Here is a 19755-nt window from a genome sequence, read left to right as displayed (position 1 = left end):
GGCCTTCTTACCAAATGTCGTGACTCCGTTCCACGTTGGGCACTCCATCACTATACCTGTATTCTTTGCTCCTTGTTACCCGTCGAAACAGCAGAGGTTCAAAGGGCCTCAAAAGGGCTTTATGCTTTTAGATCAACCATACCTTGGGGCATTGAGTGGATGATCTCATGGACAGCACCACCAACAAACGGTGGGATGGGGTTGTGGATCATGTGCAAGGAGTCTTTGCGACTCTGGAACTGGCTGATTCATTGGGGCATCTCCTTGTTCAAACACACCTGTCAAGATCTTTAAACACCATAGTGGACAAACGTAGTTGGCAGTGCATAGCAGATCACAAATAGTGATTACAGTCAAAGGTGGAGTGGAGTGTCTTCCTCCATGGGGATGACCCTGGCTCGTTTTTTGTCACTATTGAGAATGCTTAGTGACCAAACTTTTGAGCAGTGGACTTTCCAAGGCAGTTCTCCCTCGGAGAAGCCTTTCACTTGAAATAGAGTTTGGGACTCTCCTGTCGAACATTCTAAAAATCAGCGATGACTAGAACCCAGACTGAGCCAAGAGAGAGTGGTGTCCAGAACATCTGGCCATGCGCATCTGTCTTGTGATCTGTAGGAAAGCGCCCTCTTTCTTGGCATGGTTACCCCCATCTTTTGCCTGTTGTCAGTGTGTTTGACTATGGTCACTGGGATCCTGCTAACCAGAACCCAGTGATTATGCTCTCTGCTCTAGATTTGGTTGCTACCAACCTTTTCTCCCCGCAGTTGGCATACTGGACCCCCCATATAAGTCCCTAGTAAATGGTACCTAGGTACCCAGTGCATTTGGGTTCCAGTGGATCCCTATGGGCTGCAGCAGTTATTCTGCTACCCATAGGGAGCCCCTGTAAAGGGTCCTGCAGGCCTGCAAGTGCAATCTGCGTGAACCGGGTGCACGCACCCGGTTCACTACAGGTCACAGCACCAGGTCACTGTAAGTCACCCCTATGGTAGGCCCTCTCAGCCCAGAGGTGCACCATTAACTCCAGCCCTGTTGTACTTGACTTCTTGAGTGCAGGGACGCCATTTTATATATGTACTTGACATAGGTAACTACCTGTGGCCAGCTACATAATGGTAACTCCGAACCTGGGCATGTTTCGTATCAAACATGTTGGAATCATACCCCAATACTGTTGCAAGTATTAGAAGTATGATTCCTTGCACTCGGGGGGGGCTCCTAAGAGGACCCCCAGCATTGTTACCACCAGTCTTACAGGGTTTTCTGGGCAGCCCAGTTGCTGCCACCCCTAAGACAGGTTTTTGCTCTCCTGCTGCTTGATCTGATCAAGCTCAGGAAGGCAGAACAAAGGATTTCTTTTGGGAGAGGGAGGTGACACCCTCCCCCTTTGGAAATAGATGTGACTGTCTTGGAGGGTGGGGGGAGGGGGAGTAGCCTCTCCTAGCCACTGGTTTTGCTTTGAAGGGCACATTTGGTGCCCTCCGTGCATAAACCAGCCAACACAGGTTCATGGACCCCCAGTCCCTTCTCTGGCAGAAAACTGACAATGGAAAGGGGAGTGACCACTCCCCTGTCCATCACCACCCCAGGGGGGTGCCCAGAGCTCCTCCAGAAGAGGGTCCCTGGGTTCTGCCATCTTGATTCCAAGATGGGCAGGGAACTCTGGGAGCATGTGAGTGGCCAGGTAGGTGACGTAAGAGGCACTCTCTTGTTAGTATATATATATAGTATTTACTTACCTCCTATTGGAGGGTTGCCTCTCTAGTATTTTCTGATACTGTGTTCCAAAAATAAAGTACCTTTATTACAACCAAGTGTTTTCTTTATTATGTGCAAGTATTGTATGGCTGTAGTGGTATTGCATGAGCTTTGCATGTCTCTTAGATAGGCCTGGGCTGCTCATCCACAGCTACCTCTAGAGAGCCTGGCTTGTAAACACTGCGAAGGGATACCTGGACCTGGTACAAGGTGTAAGTACAATAGGCACCCAACACACACCATGCCATCTTCCTATATGATCCAACTGCCAAGACGAAGGACCTTCTGCTGCAGAAGAGGGGCATCCCTGTACAACCTGCACCTCCAGGCATGGAGATTGAGCAGCAACAGTTAAATGATTTTGCCCTTCCTCCTGAAGTAGTGAATGCCATTCTGGCAGCCAGGCATCTATTCATGAGAACCATCTGTGGTTAATGCTTGGAAAAGTTAGTTGCTTGGTGCATCTCTTTGCAATCATAGCCTTTACAAGCCCATTTGTCTGATGTTTTACTGTTTGCTCTCTCTAGCCCATTAAGCACATGCTGTGGCTACTATACAAAGTTACTTGTTGCCCTTATTTTTTTGTTTAACCTTTGCCTGATTAGCCATTGTTGTTTAAATCTCCTTAGTTGTTATGTTTGTTAAAGGGGCTGACCTACATGTTCCTGGCAAAACCTTTTGTGATGCCACAGTGGACCTTATTTTGGTTCTCACGTTCTTGATATACACAACATTTGAACAGATGCACAGCTGCTTTCTGCGTCTACTGACCCTGAAGACAAGACATTATCAGTCTGGAAACTGTATACAACCTTCTTCCCGGGCAAACTAGTGCTCATGACTAGGTGGCTTTCTTCCAGTGCTTGTGAAGCCTTTTCACGCCATACAGTCCATCATCCTTCAGGTGTACTTTGCTCCATGTCACCCCTCCAAAGAGGAAGAAATACACCATCGCTTGGACCCCAGAAGAGCCCTGAACTTTTCTATCAATCATTCCAAGGAACATCGGGTGGACAATCTATTTCTAGGGTGTGCATGACCTCGGAAGGTTAAGGCTGTGCAGAAGAAAAGAGAAGAATTTCAAGCTGGACAGTCCTCTGCATAAAGATCTGCTACGCTCTGGCTAATAAGCAGGACCAAGTGGGGTTGAGGGCTCGCTTCTCCAAAGGCACGGCTGCCACCACTGCACAGACGTGTGTCTGTTTTAGACATCTGCCAGACAGCAGAGCAAGTCTCAGTCAACATGTTCACACAGCCCTACTTCCTTGAAAGCCAGGTCTGACAAGAGGGGCATTTTGCCTGCTCAGTTCTGCAGGACTTTTTGATCTGAGCCATTTCCCAGACCCATCACCTGGGAGGGGCTGCTTTGGTATCTATTTACAAGGTGCGGAATCTGCAGTTAGCAGTATCCATCAGAAGAATAAGTTAATTACTTTCAGTAATCACTCCTTCTGTTGGATACTTCATCTTGCAGCAGATTCCTCACCGACCCTCCCTCTCACCGTTCTGTGGAATGTACTCTTCTCCATTTAAAAAGATTCCAGTTAGAGATCTGCTCACTGTCAAATCTGATTAGTGGGAGGCTTCATGTCCAACAGCATTGGCAGCTGTCAGAAAGAAATAGACGTTGACAAGCAGGGGATGCATATACATGCATCTCAGTCTTCACTTCTTGCGCGAGATGACCTGACAGAGAGCTGCACGTCACCACCTACTGTGCACAAGGAAATTGCTGAGAAAAACAATATCTGGGTCCAGTCTGGTGCCTGGGAGTATTCACAAGGTGAGGAACCTTTGGTAACAACCAGAGAGAGTTTTACCAATAGTAAGTAACTTGTTCATCTTTCACAACTTGCATGTATGTTACCAAATGCTAGAGAAGTACCTTTCTGGGTGACCCTAGAGAGGAAAATTATGAATTGCAAAAAAGGTTTTTACCCATTATATATCATCAAAAAGCATTCCCTACTACCTGACAATCAGATAATTCAAACAATGGTTACAAAGTGAGCGGAAACTACCAGTCATTGAAAATAGGCTCAAGATTACATAAATACGCTCCTGTTTGGCATAATGCAGACCATCAGATTGGAAGGTAAACACTGCAATGGAATAATATAGTAGGATGCAGGAAAACATTATCGACCAAGTAATAATGGGCATAGGCCCCAAATCATTTGAGATCCTCCAGGAGGATACCACGCAATAGAAAAGTCAAAGCAGATACAACTAGCTCACTGCCTCAACAGCAAACTGGGCAACAGACCATGGGACTCAATTGATTTCCCAGTACTGAAATAATGTGAATGGCATTGGCTGAAATATGCATGCTGTAATAACACCATTGCTTTCAGAAGAATGACTCAAAGAATTGTATAAGGTGGCCTCGTATTAACAATTACAAGGTAAGATGCCTACATTTTTGTAAATATGGTCTCTAGAAGATGTGCATAGGATGAATGTTCTGGGAAGGGGTGCTCTTTTTTCTTCCCCTTTTTCTTTCAGTCCACCCCCAAAAATAGAACATCCCTTGCCCTTGAACAATGTGACACAGACAACAGCCTTAAGATTGATCATTTGAAACAAGCGAGTGAAATACTAATGGCATAACAAGAGACCCCTAGGAAGTGGGGGTAAAAGGAACCATAATAGAATAGGGATAACCCCAAGAACAGTTAAGAGAAAAAAGAGGGAAATAGAATAGCATACATCCTACTGAAAGACCTTTGTGATTCAAACAGACACCCTATCGCAGAGTGTTAGTTTTTTTTGTTAAACCGTTTAATGTTTGTCAAATTACTCTGGCATTTGCTTTGAATGGACATTAAAAAAGCAGCAAATATGAGGGTTGTAAGCATAAATATTGTTTGCCCCTCAAGTATGGCGAGTTTTGAAAAGGGACTGCTTAATTGCATGTTTTATATTAATACTGATGAGAACAAGGAGAACCAGGCCAAGGTAAGTATAGCTTCCACACAACCTAAGGTGGTGAGATCCTCGGTTGCAGACAAGGTTAAACCGTGGTCATCCATGAATTGCCATGGTGTTTCTCCATGAACAGAAAAACAAGGCTCTGCCCAGATATAAGAACAGAGGGTACTGTCTATGAAGCAGTGGTGGAGAAAAAAGCTTACAGTACAAAAGTAAAATGTATGCAAGGGCTGGATTCTCAAAAAGTCCTATATTTGTAGTAAATGGAAGATACATTTTGTTTTGGAATTCTTAAAAAAATAAAATAAGAGTACTCTTGAGAAGCTGAGACAGTTGGAGCTATCTAGGAATACTAATACGCAAAAGCATTTGCCCATCAGTAAATACAGCAGGGTTACATTAATGCATGACCAGGTGATTAAAAAGCGAGTTTCCTCTTTAAAAACTTTACTTTTTCCTCCATGCTGAAAATGTTGCTCCCTGTTGAGAAACCCCTTCCCATATTGTCTCAACAGATTTGCCACTCTGAGTGTGTAAATACTCCTGCCTTTTATTAGCAGTAATGAGTCTCAAACCATGTACACGTGGGAATGTCCTGTACAGACATTTGTAAATACCAAACAACTGTCATGTGTATTGACCTATTTTCCTAATGAATACTTGTAACGGCAGATTCCTCACCTTGTGCATATTCCCCAGCCGTCAAACTGGATCTCTATACTTTCAAGTAGTACTTCTGGGCACCAGCAGGTGGTGTCATGCACCTCTCCTCTGACATCGTTCTTCTGCAAAAGTGACAAATAGAGCTGCAGACTAAGGTGCCACACATCTGGGCTGCCATTAGTTTCTTTCTTTCCACTCCTCCAGACTCTGACCCTGAGCTTCTTGTTGGTCTTCCAGATCTTTCTTTGTCTCAGTTTCCCGGTGTGCAAGCTAACGTGTCACCCCCTAAGACAATTCAATCCAAATTCAAGCCATGAAGGGACTTTCACAAACAGATGTCTGTGACAAACACTCACAAACTATGTCTTTGGTGCCTGGGGTTGGTGTATGATTCCAGGATCTATGATGATGTGCCCAGATAAATCTTAAGGGTGTTCGGGACTGCAAGGTAAAATTTTGTCCCCAAACATAGAGACTCCCTCCCTTGATCGATCAAAGTGAAAAGGAACTGTTCATTCCATGCTCAAGAAGTTGTACCTACAGCAGATCATCATTGCAGTTGAAGTCTTCGAGTAAATCCAAGAAAAGGCATAAGAAGTGGATGTGGGAGCAGGTCCCTTCCTGCCACTTCTGGGCTCCAGCAAGGGTGCATGTGCGTCCACTTGCCTCCCGGTCTCGCTCCTGATCTCCAGCTGATTCCCAGTCTAGTTCTGATGCACCTCAAGCTTCCGGGTTCAGTAGTGACATTAAAGCAAGTAGGGGCCTTCAGAAACTGCATGCTGCACTTTTTCATCACTTTACCGGTTCCCTCTGGGGTGCCTTTGGGCCCCAAGGATCCACAGGGGCCTCCAGTAGGACTTCTGCTAGCGTGTCTGCCGCTCAAAGCCACATTAGATTCAGCACCAGCAACGGTGCTGACTTCAGTTCTGGCGCAGCCCCCTGTGCCGGTTCCCTTTGCATCAACACCAATGTCACTCATGCCGGCAGAGGAATTGCACCCTTTTTTTGCTATCCGACTCTCTGCAGAATCTACAGCGACCTTCACTGAGGCCTTAACTGCTCCTGCCAGCTTGCAGCCAGCAAACAGTCCTTTCGATTTTGACACTTTGCCCTTACCTAATGGTAGGACCCAAACTTTGCACAGTCTTTTATGCATTGGCTCTTACAATGTCAATTTTGATGAAGGGGATGATTATAACTCACAGTATGAGGAAAACTGGTATGAAGAACTAAGATTCCAGTGGCCTGGGTATTTTTCCAGATACTGGCCTTTTGTCCTCCTCTTGTCCTGCTATAGAGGAAAGTGCCTTCTTTGCAGTCATTATGCAAAGGGCGGCAGAAGTCTTGAAACTTCTGCTTCCTACTATGGAGGTGAAGACAAAAGTTTTTTGATAGATGTACTCAAGCCTGTTCAAGCTCCTACAAAACCTCTATTACCATTTAATGAGACCGTCATGCCTACCCTTTTGGGCCCTTGGGCGAAACCGTGTTCGGGCCCACTTGCTAATAGGCAAGTCGATCTACACCATCATCCAGCACTGGGTGACCATGCCTTTCTTACACAACATCTGACTCCAGAGAGTTTGGTTGTGCAGGCATCCTCCAGTAAAGTCAACCAACGCCTTCTATACCATACCATCCCATCCCAGCTGATTGTGAGTCAAACAGAAAATCAACATTTCACAAGCATGTTTTTTCAACTACCAGCCTTAATGCCAGCTGTCTTCTATTCTACAATTCCCATAACTTATGGGACATGGTGGTTATAGTTTTATTGGCAGTTACGGATGGCCTGCTGATGTCTCTAACCTAGCCTACCCCAGATGGCTGAGATGCAGCAAACTTTGTTTCGACTTGGACATGACAGACTGCCTTAGTAAGGCAATAGGTACAAGTGTGGCACTTCGGTGTCATGCCTGAGTGAGGGTTACAGGCTTCTCCGGGGATATCCAAGTATCCCTGATGGGCATACCTTTTGATGGCTCTTACCTCTTCGGTGACCAGGTGTATTCAGCCCTGGAACAATGTAAAGAAAGCAGGGTCATAGCACATTTCTTGGGTCTTTCTGCCGTCACCAGACAATTTAACAAACACTTTTGCCCTCTTTGTGGCTGTGATCGGGGCTTTCAGTTTTGCCAGCGCTAGGCCCATTCACCACCCCAGTGGGCCTCTCAACTCTTTTGTGGCTGAGGTTGCGGTTCTCAAATACAACCCCCAGGGACTATGTGCTGCTCACTTACCTGCCCCCTCCACCATAAGCAGCTGTAAAACTGCCTGTATTTGTCTTTGCCTGCACATAGCCACACTGTAGGAGGCAGAATCCGATATTTCCTCTAAAGGTGGCAGACCATCACTTTAGACAAGAGGGTCCTACAGTTTGTACACTAGGGCTATGCCCTCTCTAGTTTTTCCCGCCCTGCCGCACTTCCCACTGCCGTCAGGGCAGCTGACAGAGTGCTACCTGTCTGTCTTGCGACAGGCCTCTTTATGGCTAAAGGGCTCATAAAGAGGGTTCTGGTCTCAGAAGTGGGAACTGAGTGTTAAACCCTCTACTTTCTTGGGCCAAAAGAGAAGTTCGCTCTCTCAACGCCTCCCTGCGAGAGGACAATTCCAAGATGCTCATGCTAGCCCAGGTCCTGTCTGCACCTAGACTCTGGAGACTGGTTGGTGGCACTGAACCTGCATGACTCTTATTTCCATTCCCCACCTGCAGCCCCAAAGGCACTACCTGTGGTTTATGGCAGGCCAGGATCATTTTCAGTTCCCAATTCTCCCTATTGGCCTCATCTGTCCCCATCGGATGTTCACGAGAGTGATGCCGGTGGTTGCAGTTTACCTTTGCAGGTCAGGGGTACCAGTCTTTTATGTTTCTGACTGGCTGCTGAAGGCAAACGTGCCCCAGGTAGTCGTCCACCGCCTCCAGACAACAGTGAATATCCTACCATTGTTTAGACTTACTATTAACATGCCAGAGTCACACCTGACTCCCCAGACGCTCCCATTCATCAAAGCTATTCTGGATACAATATGGTTTTGTGCCTGAATCAGGCCATTATCCTAATGTTTCAGCCTCTGGTTTGAATCTCACAGATGACTGCTGGGAGTGTTGGCCTTCTGCTGACCGCACATACCATGTGGCACTTTCGAGCTCTGCAGTGGGACCTCATATCCCAGTGGGCATAGCACCAAGGTAATTAGTCAGATTGTAACCAGATATCGAAGGAGACTGCTAATGATCTACAGTGGTGGCTGCTGGACCCAGATTGAGTCCGTGGCAGACCCCTTTCTGTACTCAACCCAGGTTTGACAGTGCTGGTGGGATACAGTTCTTCTGGATTGGGATGGCCATCTAGGAGGGGTGGTGAACAGAGGAGCTCGCGTTGCGGGTGATCCGCTGGGCGATGATGGACTTCCTGGGCACTATCAAAGGAGGGCTATTGCGAATACTCGGGGGCCACATCACTGCCATGTGGTACTGCAACAAGTAGGACTGGGTAGTGTCTTGCCCTATGCCACTGGAAGTGGATAGACCACCAGGGTATTTGTCTGGTGGTGAACCAATAGGCACCACCTCTAAGTGCAGGGCAGATGAGCTCAGCCACCTACACTCAGTGGATCACAAATGGCATTTGCACCCACAGATGGTGGAGGGCATTTTCTATAAATGGGCGAATCCTTTCTCAGTCTTTTAACCACCACTGAAAACGCACAGTGCCAGCATATTTGTGTTTTGGAGTTTCCAAGCCTGTTCTCTCTTGGCGACGCCTTTCATCTAAAGTGAAGCTTGGGGACTCCTGTATTCCTTTTGCCACTGCCTCAACTGCCCCGAGATTTGAAGAACAGAAATGCCCAAGTGACATTAGTTGTAGGCCCTGGGTGAGAGCATCTGGTCTCTGATCAGGCCACCACTTCAGGAGGATCTTGGGTCACAGCAGCAGGGCAGGGTACTGCACTCAGGCATGCACAGTTTACATCTCCACGATTGGAGATTGAGCCGCAGCAGTTGACCTACTTTGACCTTTCTCCTGAGGTCATTGATTTCATCTTTGCAATGAGGCGTCCCTCCACAGTATTGGTCTTCAGTCGATAGGTCACATTTTGGTTTGGTGTGGTACCTGATAAATTCACCTACTACAAGCCAAGTTGTCTGAAGTTTTCGTTTTGTTCCTGGCACAGCAAAAAAATGTTTTGGATGCTTTGAGCACTGCTAAAGGCTATTTATCCAATCTTTCAGTTTTTTTTTTAAACTGCAGGATCAAACTTCTTAATTTAAGTCATCTGTTCTAATGAGATTTTTTAAAGGTTTGCAAAATGTGTTTCTGCCAACTTATGTTTGTGACACCGCAGTGTGACTAGAACTTAGTTCTCACTTTTTTTATGTGCATCCCTTTTGAGCTGCTGCACCATTGTCCCTTGAGACCTTGATGTTGAAAACATTCTTTCTCATCGCCCTAACATCAGCGAGGTGTGTGAGCAAGCTGCAGGCTTTTCGGTCAGCCCACTTTATGCACATTATTATTTCTAGATAAGTTGGTGTTGAGGACCTGAGCTTTCTTTGTACTGAAAGTAATTACTCCACTTCATGTCAGGCAGGCTATTGCTTGTCTGTTACGCTTTGCTCCACCTCATTCCTCTAAGGAGAAAGAGAGAGTCCTTTGTTTTCACCCTAAAAGAGCACCAAGCCTTTATTTACACTACACCAAAGAACATTGGTGGCTGATCAACTCTTTGTAGAATTTTCCAGTACAAAGAAGGGCAAGGCAGAGCAAAAATAGACCATCTCCCAGTGGATTGTTTGCTGTATAAAGAACTGCTATGTTCTTATGTTGGCATTCGGTGTGCCAGTCTTGGACATTTGTCAGGCCTGCTAAGTGGGCATCTGTCATATGTTCACAAATCGTTGCTGTCTTGACATTCAGATCTGTTAAAAGGGGCATTTTACCAGTTCAGTCCTGCTGGACATTTTGGCCTGAGCCAGTTCACAAACTCACCCCCTGGGGAGGTACTGATGTGCATCTATTTCACAAGGTAAAAAAACTTAGCCATCAGAGTGTGTTACTTACTTACAGTATGATATTTCGTTGTGGATACTTTGTCAAACCTCAGATTCGTCACTGACCCTCCTACCTCCTCCTTCAGGAAGCCAAGCTCCTTTTCGAGCTAAAGTGGTCCCAATTTAGAGATCGGCAGACTGGTCTTAGCAGTCTGCCAGTGGTCTCTGTATCTGAGGGTGCGCACAGCCTACAAAAGTAACTGTAGTCAGCACGCATGGATGGCTCCTATACACGGCTCAGCTAGTCATTACCGGAGCAGAATACATCTGTGCAAAGCCACACACATCACTTCCAGCATGGAGGAGTTCTGCTTTAAAGTTTAAAGATCCAGTATGAAGCCTAGGAAATATTCACAAGGTGAGGAATCTGGTGTTGGATGCAGTATTCTCCAGAAAGATTGATACCTAAGGTTAGTAACTGGTTCTTAAGGGTATTGTCAGTCCCATTACATGTGATTTTGCTCATGTAAAATTACATCAAGTAGGTTTAATTTTGTGTGGCCAAATTAATTTGTGAGTGCCAAATCACATTCTGATTTTACTAAACGCTAGCTGCCACCCCTAAATGAAGTTATTTGGGCAACTTCAACTTGTGTGCACAAGTGGCATTGTCTGTTTTCAGCAGGTAGTCAATTCAACATAGGAAATTATTCTTAATGATATTCTTTGGAAACAGTGTTTCAAAAGAGCATGGCATGTAAGGATTTCCCTTTCGCTTGACTCATGATAGAAAATAAGTTTGATCGCTTCTGGAAAGTCTAGACCTCATTGCCTTCCTCACTCTTCAGACACAGAGGTGGATGTACTATTAAACATACAATGCGAAAGATTGTTGTGACTGAAAAGTTCTTCTCATGGTAATGGACCTGCACCCATGCCCTGAGTGCCCTAGCTGCAGTGCTAACTGGATCCTTATTAACAATTTACTACTTCTAGGGTGAATAAAGGGTAATGTTTGTAGGCCCTGACCTATGCCTGCCTCACTGATTACAGTCTTACTTACTAAAGACTGGGACCAGCAACTAAAGTGTTACCCTTAAGAGTGGGAAGGCTACTGTCTTCCCCAGGCGTTAAGCAGTATGAGCGCAGTGGTGGTAGCATATTTTGTTTTCACGTTATAGTTATTAGTAAACAGGTCTTCTTACCTGTGCCAATGGAGTTGGGACTTCTCGACTACTGATATAAAGTTCCGCTGCTGTGTGCTTAACTCGGCCTTGGCCTGCATTGGATTGTATTTAGAGCTGGCCAGTGTACGTTATTAAGCTAGGATTTACATGTGCTGGTGAAGTGGTGCAGTACAGGAGAGTCAGTGCACATGATGGCATGTGCTCCCTGGGATGTATGTGTGCCTGTAGAGTATATGGCAGTCAGCACTCGCAGTTCTGTGCTGAGTTGTATGTGTGCTTATGAAGGGCATAATACATGGAGGTCTCTGGGTTCCATTTTGGGAGACCCAGGTCTTGCCGAAGGAGCATGTGGAGGAACCTCCAGACAGATTTGTGGGTTGCTTCATTCCTGAGAACTGAATAGGGAACAGAATCGGGCCAGTTGCAACAGCATGTTGTACATGTGGCCCTTAATCATATTTGTGTCTGAAGGGCATCACTCCACTGCCTGGATATCACCAGATTGAATGAAAGATCTCTGGCAAACAGCCCCTGAGGGGGGCCAGCTGTGTATTGCAGTTCCTGCCCAGCATGGAGCAGCAGAGCCCAATGATGAAGCACGCCACTTTGGTTGGTGAGGACCAGTGTATCCCATTAAGGATACCCCTTTTTGTCGGACATTTACAGTTCTTATTGACACCAGTGAAGTGTTCATGGATTAACGAAACAGCACATTTTTATTGTTGAGGATTAATCAAGAAGGGCAGGATGTGGGTTGGACCATTCAGTTTCCTCTCCAACCCCTCATGTGTTTACGGGTAAGGAGAAGGAGACTGTCTGGAGGGGGAAGGAGGTCCAATCGTGATCCTGCTGAGTGAATCCTGGTAGTGCAGAGTGATATTCTGGTCTGTCATAACTGCTGCATCATTTGGGCCCTGCAGTTGTGTGCTTTGCTCACGACCCCAGTATGCCACGTGGAGGTCGCAGTGAAGCACTGTAATGAAGATAGGACCGCTGCCGTGTGCAGTTTTGTGACCCAAAGGAGGAGGCCAACTTAAGTGTGTCCCCCCCCATGTGTCAGATGACGGCTGCCGAAGTTGAGGGCCGTTGCCCTTAAAAAGTGTGCAGTTGTGAATTCAAAGTTGCTACTTTGTCATCAGAACTCGAGTTGCTACCCCAGATCTACCATCTGAGGCAGACCATACTTACCATGGCAGGCAACAGAGAAGCACAGTGGAGGTCCAAATCCTGTGCAATTACAACAAGACCACAGCACAAGTTGACCGCAACCCAGGACAGCTGAATGCTCCTTGGCCTTGTGTCTTCTCTCCAAATGGAGTGGGTAGGTCTGTACTTCGAGTCACAGAGCAGTTGTGGTGTGAATCTGCTATGGCTGAAGCACACAAAACGCTGGGATGCATCAGATTTTGAAATGCCATTGTGGGACTTCTGAGACTCATCTTCTCTACTGGACCCACCAGGATACTGCCTCAAGTAGATGGGGAATAACCCCAGTCTGTATTTAGAAGAGCAGGACACTGGTGCCTGCGAGGACAGTGCTCAGATCTAAACCTTATGAAAGGGTGTATTGTTCAGTGTGTACCGTATTATTTGATTTTGTTTGTATATGTATAAATACTACATTTTACATAGCGAGTATTTGGCTGGGCATTCATGTATTGAGATTGTTAAATGTATGTTGAGTTGTGAGCCTAGGATCACCCTACACATACCTCCTCCTGAGAAGCCTTGGACTGCTGAACTCAAGCTACCATTGAGAATCAAGTGCGGAAGGGGTTACTTGGTCCACTTGCTTAGACCCCAAAGTAGTCTGGGCCCCAGGTGTCAACTTCTTCCACTGTAGAGTTATGGACCACGTTTTTTCTATGATAATGTGCTATAACCATACAAGGGACTGTCCAAGTAGTTTGAGGTTCTCGTAGTTGATGTGCAAAGGACACAAATCTTTAGAAAAAGTCAGTGTTGCTAACTACCATTATACGTACGTACTTGCCATTCACCTAATATTGCCTTTGTTTACTCTAAAAATGTTATAATTTTGAAATTGGGACAGTTTTTACAATTGTTTAGTTGTAATTAATAATACAGTCCCATAATTATTATGACCCTTTTAAAGCCAAGTATTAATATGTTGGTATGTGAAAAATGTTTTAGGACTTGACTTTTTTCTCAACTGCACTTTAATTTGACTCCCTGCACACCTTCAGTATGGTGCAGTCTTTACTTGGGCGTTTTTATTAATATGTTTATTTCTTACTATAGAGAGAGAAAAAAGGAATTGGAACGCGAAGAATTATGGAGAAAGTTGGATGAGCTAAAGCTGAAGAAAGCCTTGGCTGAAAAGCAGAAATTTAATCACAATGTGCAAAATGCACAGAACAATAAAATTGCCAAATAATACAAGTTACTGCAACCTCTGCTTTACAGGCATCATTTTGTACACATTTTTAAAAAAAATATGTAAAAAGTACAAAACAAACCTCATCAGTATGATAGAAAATGTAAATGGCCAACTTTTTTTGGCAAACTGTAAATCTTTGTGAACTTGAAATAGCTGAAAGTTACACCCGTGGCCACACATTGTAAACCTGTCTAATCATTGATTTATTGTGTCACTTTTAAGGTTTCACACAAATGAATGAATTTTATCATACATGAAATGAGTGCGATAATTATGGGAGTGGTGAGAATAATGACTTGAATTCTTTATTTCTTGATTGTGTTGCACATAGGTGTAGGCGTTAGTTTTGTACATTATTCCTCATTTTACATGTGCTTTTCACACTGCTGCGGACCTTGGTTTAGAATTAATTACTCTACTTCCTAATATAAAGCTAAGGTACGTTTGTGCCCCTCTCAGTTAAATGCCACCGATTTTACATTTCTCATGTTATTGCCATTTTAGATATTTGACCTTTATCACAGCAGCTGGGGTGTGAAAAGCAAATACAGTGGCAGGTGAATGCTTTACAAAGTCTTTGGTTATAAAACTGTTAGTATGCATAGTAGGAATGTTTTCCACTATGATCACTTGCTGTGTATAGTTTTTTTTTTTTTTTTACCTTTAAACATGCACTGTATTTTTAAATGTTTTTCCTTCAAAAGTATTCTTTAAAAAGTTAAGGAAAGAAAAACGACACATCGCTAATGTTATGAAAATAACTGGCTCCTATTGTTTTTAAGTATTTAAAAATGTAAAACGTAGGTGTACTGATCCCTTGTTAGGTTTACTGAACATTTGTTAGTGCGTTTGTTAGTCCCAGTCCCATTCTCTACATTGGCAGCTATACAATACAGATAAAGCATTTTGTACAGAAGTGAGTTTTATGCTTTCTTATGTTTTTCCAGCATGATAGAATAATAATAGTTAAGAATTTGAAAATGGCACAACCGGACACTTGTACTGATCATTATGGGAAGTGTAGCATTTCTGGCTGTAGTCTTGAAAACATTTGCACAGTTACATCTAGGAAACAACACTTCAACAACGCACCTGTTGCTGACACTTTACTGCTCAACACACCTTGTTTTAAGTAGTTTGTGAAAGCACTCCATTCTGTCTTAACAATTCCTTTGAAAAATAACATGAAAGGTGACCAATGATCTGTCAGTTTTAACTACAAAGCCCTAAGGGGAGAAGCCAAGGAGACTAGCCAGCAGACATAATCATTACTTTTTTTTTTTTACATTTTGAAAAGCTTAAAAATGTTAGGGGCTTACACATTTGTAGGACGTTTGCATTTTGCCCATTATTTTGTAGCTACTATAGGCTTAAAAATAGTTGTAGCAAATGTGGACCTCAGCTGTATCCTACAATTTTGATGACTCTGATGCTTTTTAAAAATGAAAATGCATTACAAAGAGAAGTAGGAGACGTTTTCAACCACTTAAATTCTTTTCTTTCATGGACCCTCTTACAGTGCTCTATTTTTCATACTAGAATCGTATATTAAATGAGAATATATATTTTTAAATTTCATTTAATATTTCTTTTAAAAACAAAAACTATCCATAATTTAACAGCAGTGTGGTGCTTGTAGTTTAGCATTACTATGCCATATATATATATATATCTACACTTCTAATGTTGTAAAGAACCAAAAGACATGATAATGGCACAATAATACTGATTCTACTGTACCTCGTTGCTCTGCTGAAAGATGAAAAGGGGTGAAAAATAAGTGTTGATAAAAAAACAGAACATTACTAGATGTCTGCTGTAATTTGGTTGCTGTGTGTACCCCTTTTCAGTCTCTCATTGATGAAATCCTTGTTTTATGTAACGGAAATGCAGTATGTTTCTTAAATATGAAACCGGAAAAGTTTACTATAGAAGTATTGTACGTTCTACTTGATCAAGTATTTCTGAAATGTTTGTTATCAGAGTACCATTCCAATCTCTTTACTTGCAGTTTGTGGAAAACCGTTTTGTAAAGAAAGATCATCACATGGGGATTGAGCAGCATTCAATAAAGTCTTTATGTTTCTATTTGGCACTGTAAATCCATTTTGTCGTGTACAGTAACAAAGGTGTAAACTTTTAAAACTCATACAGTTAAAACACTTTAGTCAGTGAAGTATTGAGGCAACCCACCAATCCAAATTAAAGCTGACCCATCCATTATTGAGTTACACTCTTGACTGCCCATAAATGTTTTTGCGTGGCATGCACATTTTCTTCCAGGAAAGGGTTGATATAAGAACAGGTTGGTTGCAGTTTGCACTTGATGAAAGCAGAGCCCCCAAAGTAAAACGAAGAGGAGATTTGTCAGAAAAGGTGATGCTTTTAAAAAAAAAGTTCAATTTTTCAGCCTGGTCTCTTGTTCTATCAGACCAAATCACTACCTGGTCTCTTGTTTCATTAGACCAAATGATCATTGTTAAGAAAGTAAACAAATTGTAACTGTAGGAAGCTGGCTTTCTATATGGTGCACTAAAAAGAAGTACACTGTGCAGAGTCAGTTGGATCCCCAATTGGTTTGCAGAGGCAAACGTAGATGGGACCAATGCACTATTTTGTGATAGTGTGGGGAAGCAGTTAGGCTTATCAGAGGGTAGTGCTAAGCATTTGTTAAACACAGAGACAATACATGAGATACACTCAAAGAATAAATCTGAGACCAATTTAAAAAAAAAAAAAATAACACTTCTTTTTATATATACTTTAAACCCAAAAACTTAGTTATAAGGTAAGTACGTTTTCAAGCATAAATAGTTGTTAGCTTCAAAAATCAACAATTTCAGAGTTCCTCAATGTTAACCTGTGGAGGAAAACAGTCAGCAAACAAGCACTTATTGACGAGTCATGGGACCAATCTTGTCGACTTAAGGTAAGTACTGGGCAAGGGTCAGGAACACACTAACAGGTCATTCTGGGCCGCACTGGGGCGGCTAGGTGCAGAGGTGTAGTATGTGTTGGGTGCCCAATCTGTTTCAATAGGGATTGGTCTCTGTGAATTTAGGCTGCAGGCTCTGGCTAGGAGTCCAGTCGGGGACAACCAACAGGTAGGTCACAAACGTGGGATGCTCAGTGACGTAGGTGCACCTTTTGTCCTCTTCTCCAAGGATGACAGATACTGGGGTATCTTTTTTCATCTGATTTCCTTGTCCCGAAGCACTCGTGCTTGGTGAGTCCCTGTGGTCTGAGGCTGCAGGTGTTGTCATAGAGTCCAGGAGGGGTGAAATCACAGTGGACTCGAGCTCAGGGGAGCTGGGGGACATCTTTGACACCAGGGGTCCACTTGAACTGGGGCCGGCGGCAACGGGTGCAGTGGTTGCTTTCGGTGTTGCATGTTCTCACTATACTGCCTGCTAGAGAGGGGGGGGCTTGCATGCAGATGCTGAAGGTGACTTTAGAGAGTCCAGGAGGGATGAAACCACAATGGACAGTGACTCTGGACAGCTGGCAGACCTTGCTGACACCGAAGGTCCTCTCCCCTTCGGGTCAGTGACAGCGCGTGTAGTGGTGACTTCAGGCATCACGTCTTTACTGTTCCAGAGGCTGCAGAGTCCTTTCTTTCGAGTTGGTTGGAGAACAGATCCTCTGCACACCTGAGACTTGAGTCTTTTTCAAAGGCAGGCAGTCCTCCCAGGTTTCTGGAGGTTCAGCTGCAGGACGAGGTGCCTTTTGAGAATGAAGAAGTGCAGACAGGCCGGCGGGATTGCTACGGTGCCAGCTGATCCTTCTCCTTTTTACTGGTGCATTTCTTCTTTGTCCTTTTCATCTTAGGTCGTCAGGATCTGAGTTCTAGGGTTCAGGGGTGTCACCTAAATACACAATTTAGTGGCATTACGGGGAGTGCCAGGCGATAGCCAATGGGCTGACCACCTTTAGGATGTCTGCACCCTTTCTATGACCACTTCTGCTGGGAAGTGGGCATAATCCCCCAACCTGTGTGGCCTAATTACTTCCAAACAAAGATGGAGGAATTCAAAAAGTGGTGTCCTCTTCTGCTCATCCACCTTATGGGTGGGGCTGGCATGAAGTGGGCACACCACCTAATGTCCTTAATGTTCCCTCCTGTTCTGTTGCCAAAAGTGGGGTCAGGGCAGGGGCATCAGTCATCTCTGCCATCTGGAAAGACCTTGGTCGCATTACAAAGCTGCCCTGGAATGTCCATCTTGCCTGTGTGAGGTGCTAACACCCTTGATCAGTGCAGGCTTTTGTCTCTGGCCCTCGAGGCCGCTGGCTCTCACCTTGAGGGTGGGGGCAGAAACATGTCTAAGGTGGCTGAACTGGCCAGGACCAGTCAGTCAACACACTAGTAGTTGGTAGGTTGTTAAGGGGTACCTCTAAGGTGCCCTCTGTGTGCATTTATTAATAAACCCCTAACTGGAACCAGTAAGGGTTTATTAATCTGAGATGTTTGATACCAAACATCCCTGGGTTCAGATAAGGCATCATGTAGCTGGGAAGCGTGCAGTGCTCAACACATATTTAAAATGGCTTCCCTGTTCACTTACTGTGTCTAGGAATCAACAGTGACATAGTAGGGGCATATCTGCTCATGCATATATGCCCTCACATGTGTCCTGATTCATCCTGCCTTAGGGGTGACTTACACCTACCACATGCAGTGGTAGGGTTCCTGGAACACAGGGGTGTATAACAGGTTGTGTTTTCAATTTTACATGCACCAACACTCACAGTTTGCAATGGCAGCACTGTGTGGGTTTGGTGAGGGGTCCCTGGGGGTGGCACAACTGGTGCTGCAGCCCTCAGGAACCTTCCTTAGTACCCTAGGCACCAGGCAAACCACTTACTAGGGACGTACAGAGGATGCTAAAGAGTGTACCAGTTGTGGAGAACAACTGTGCAGTTTTGGGAAAGCACTCTGGCACTAGTGACCTGGTTAGAAGGTTTGAGAGCAGGTTTTAGCAGAGTCACAATCACATCAGATACCAGCAGAAAGTGGGGGCTAACCATGCCAAAAAGGGTGTTTTCATACATGATCACCACCCCCAAGAGGATGAAACTAACCATTCCCAAAGAGTCTTCATCTTGGAAAGACCATCTGCATTGCCGTGGTCAGTCCCAGGTCTATGTTCCACTGTAAAGTCCATGCCCTGTAGGGACATGGACCACATTAACAGTTTGGGCTTTTCATCTTTCATCTTCATAAGCCATATGAGAGGCCTGTGGTCAGTTTAAACAAGGAAGTGAGAGCCAAACAAGTATGGCCTCAACTTCTTAAGGGACCAAACCACAGCAAAGGCTTCCCTCTCAATGGCACTCAAACGCTCTCTCTGGAGAGTAACCTGCTAATGAAAGCAACAGGTTGGTCATTGATTTGGGACAGCACTGGTCCTATCCCAAGTTCAGAGGCATCTGTCTGCACTATGAATTGTTTGGTGTAATCTGGAGCTTTTAGAACAGGTGTTGAGCACATTGCTTCTTTCAGGATATCAAAGGTCTTTAAACCGCTCACTGGCCAGCTTACCTTTTTGGGCATCTCTTTGGAGGTCAGTTCTGTGAGAGGTGCCACAATGGCACCATATCCTTTCACAAACCTCCTTTAGTACCCAGTCAAGTCAATGAATGCCCTGCCATGGTTCTGGGTTGTTGGAGCTACTTAGTCCAGAATTATCTGGATCTTGGGTTTTAGTGGTTGAACTTGGCTTCCAACTACAAGAAGACCCAAGTATACAACCTGGCCCTGCCCAATCTGACACTTGCTTGCCTTGATAATGAGGCCTACACATTTCAGAGCCTCTAGACCCTTT

General features: G+C 44.5%; 1 protein-coding gene across 2 annotated transcripts in view; it reads left to right on the top strand.

The window, feature by feature from the left end:
• The window catches only part of PPP2R5A (protein phosphatase 2 regulatory subunit B'alpha), a 465744-nt gene extending 449723 nt beyond the window's left edge, over positions 1-16021 (top strand). For both annotated transcript variants that reach the window (XM_069233927.1, XM_069233928.1), the window contains one exon: positions 13795-16021. In XM_069233927.1, coding sequence (XP_069090028.1) covers positions 13795-13930 — 136 coding nt within the window. In that variant the 3' untranslated portion in view covers positions 13931-16021. The remainder of the gene's footprint in view (positions 1-13794) is intronic.
• The last annotated feature ends 3734 nt before the right edge of the window (positions 16022-19755 follow it).

The sequence above is a fragment of the Pleurodeles waltl genome, chromosome 5, assembly GCF_031143425.1.
Source record: "Pleurodeles waltl isolate 20211129_DDA chromosome 5, aPleWal1.hap1.20221129, whole genome shotgun sequence".
NCBI classification, from domain to species: Eukaryota; Metazoa; Chordata; class Amphibia; order Caudata; family Salamandridae; genus Pleurodeles; species Pleurodeles waltl.
The sequence above is the reverse complement of the archived record's forward strand: the minus strand, read 5'-3'. Positions and strand labels throughout refer to the sequence as shown.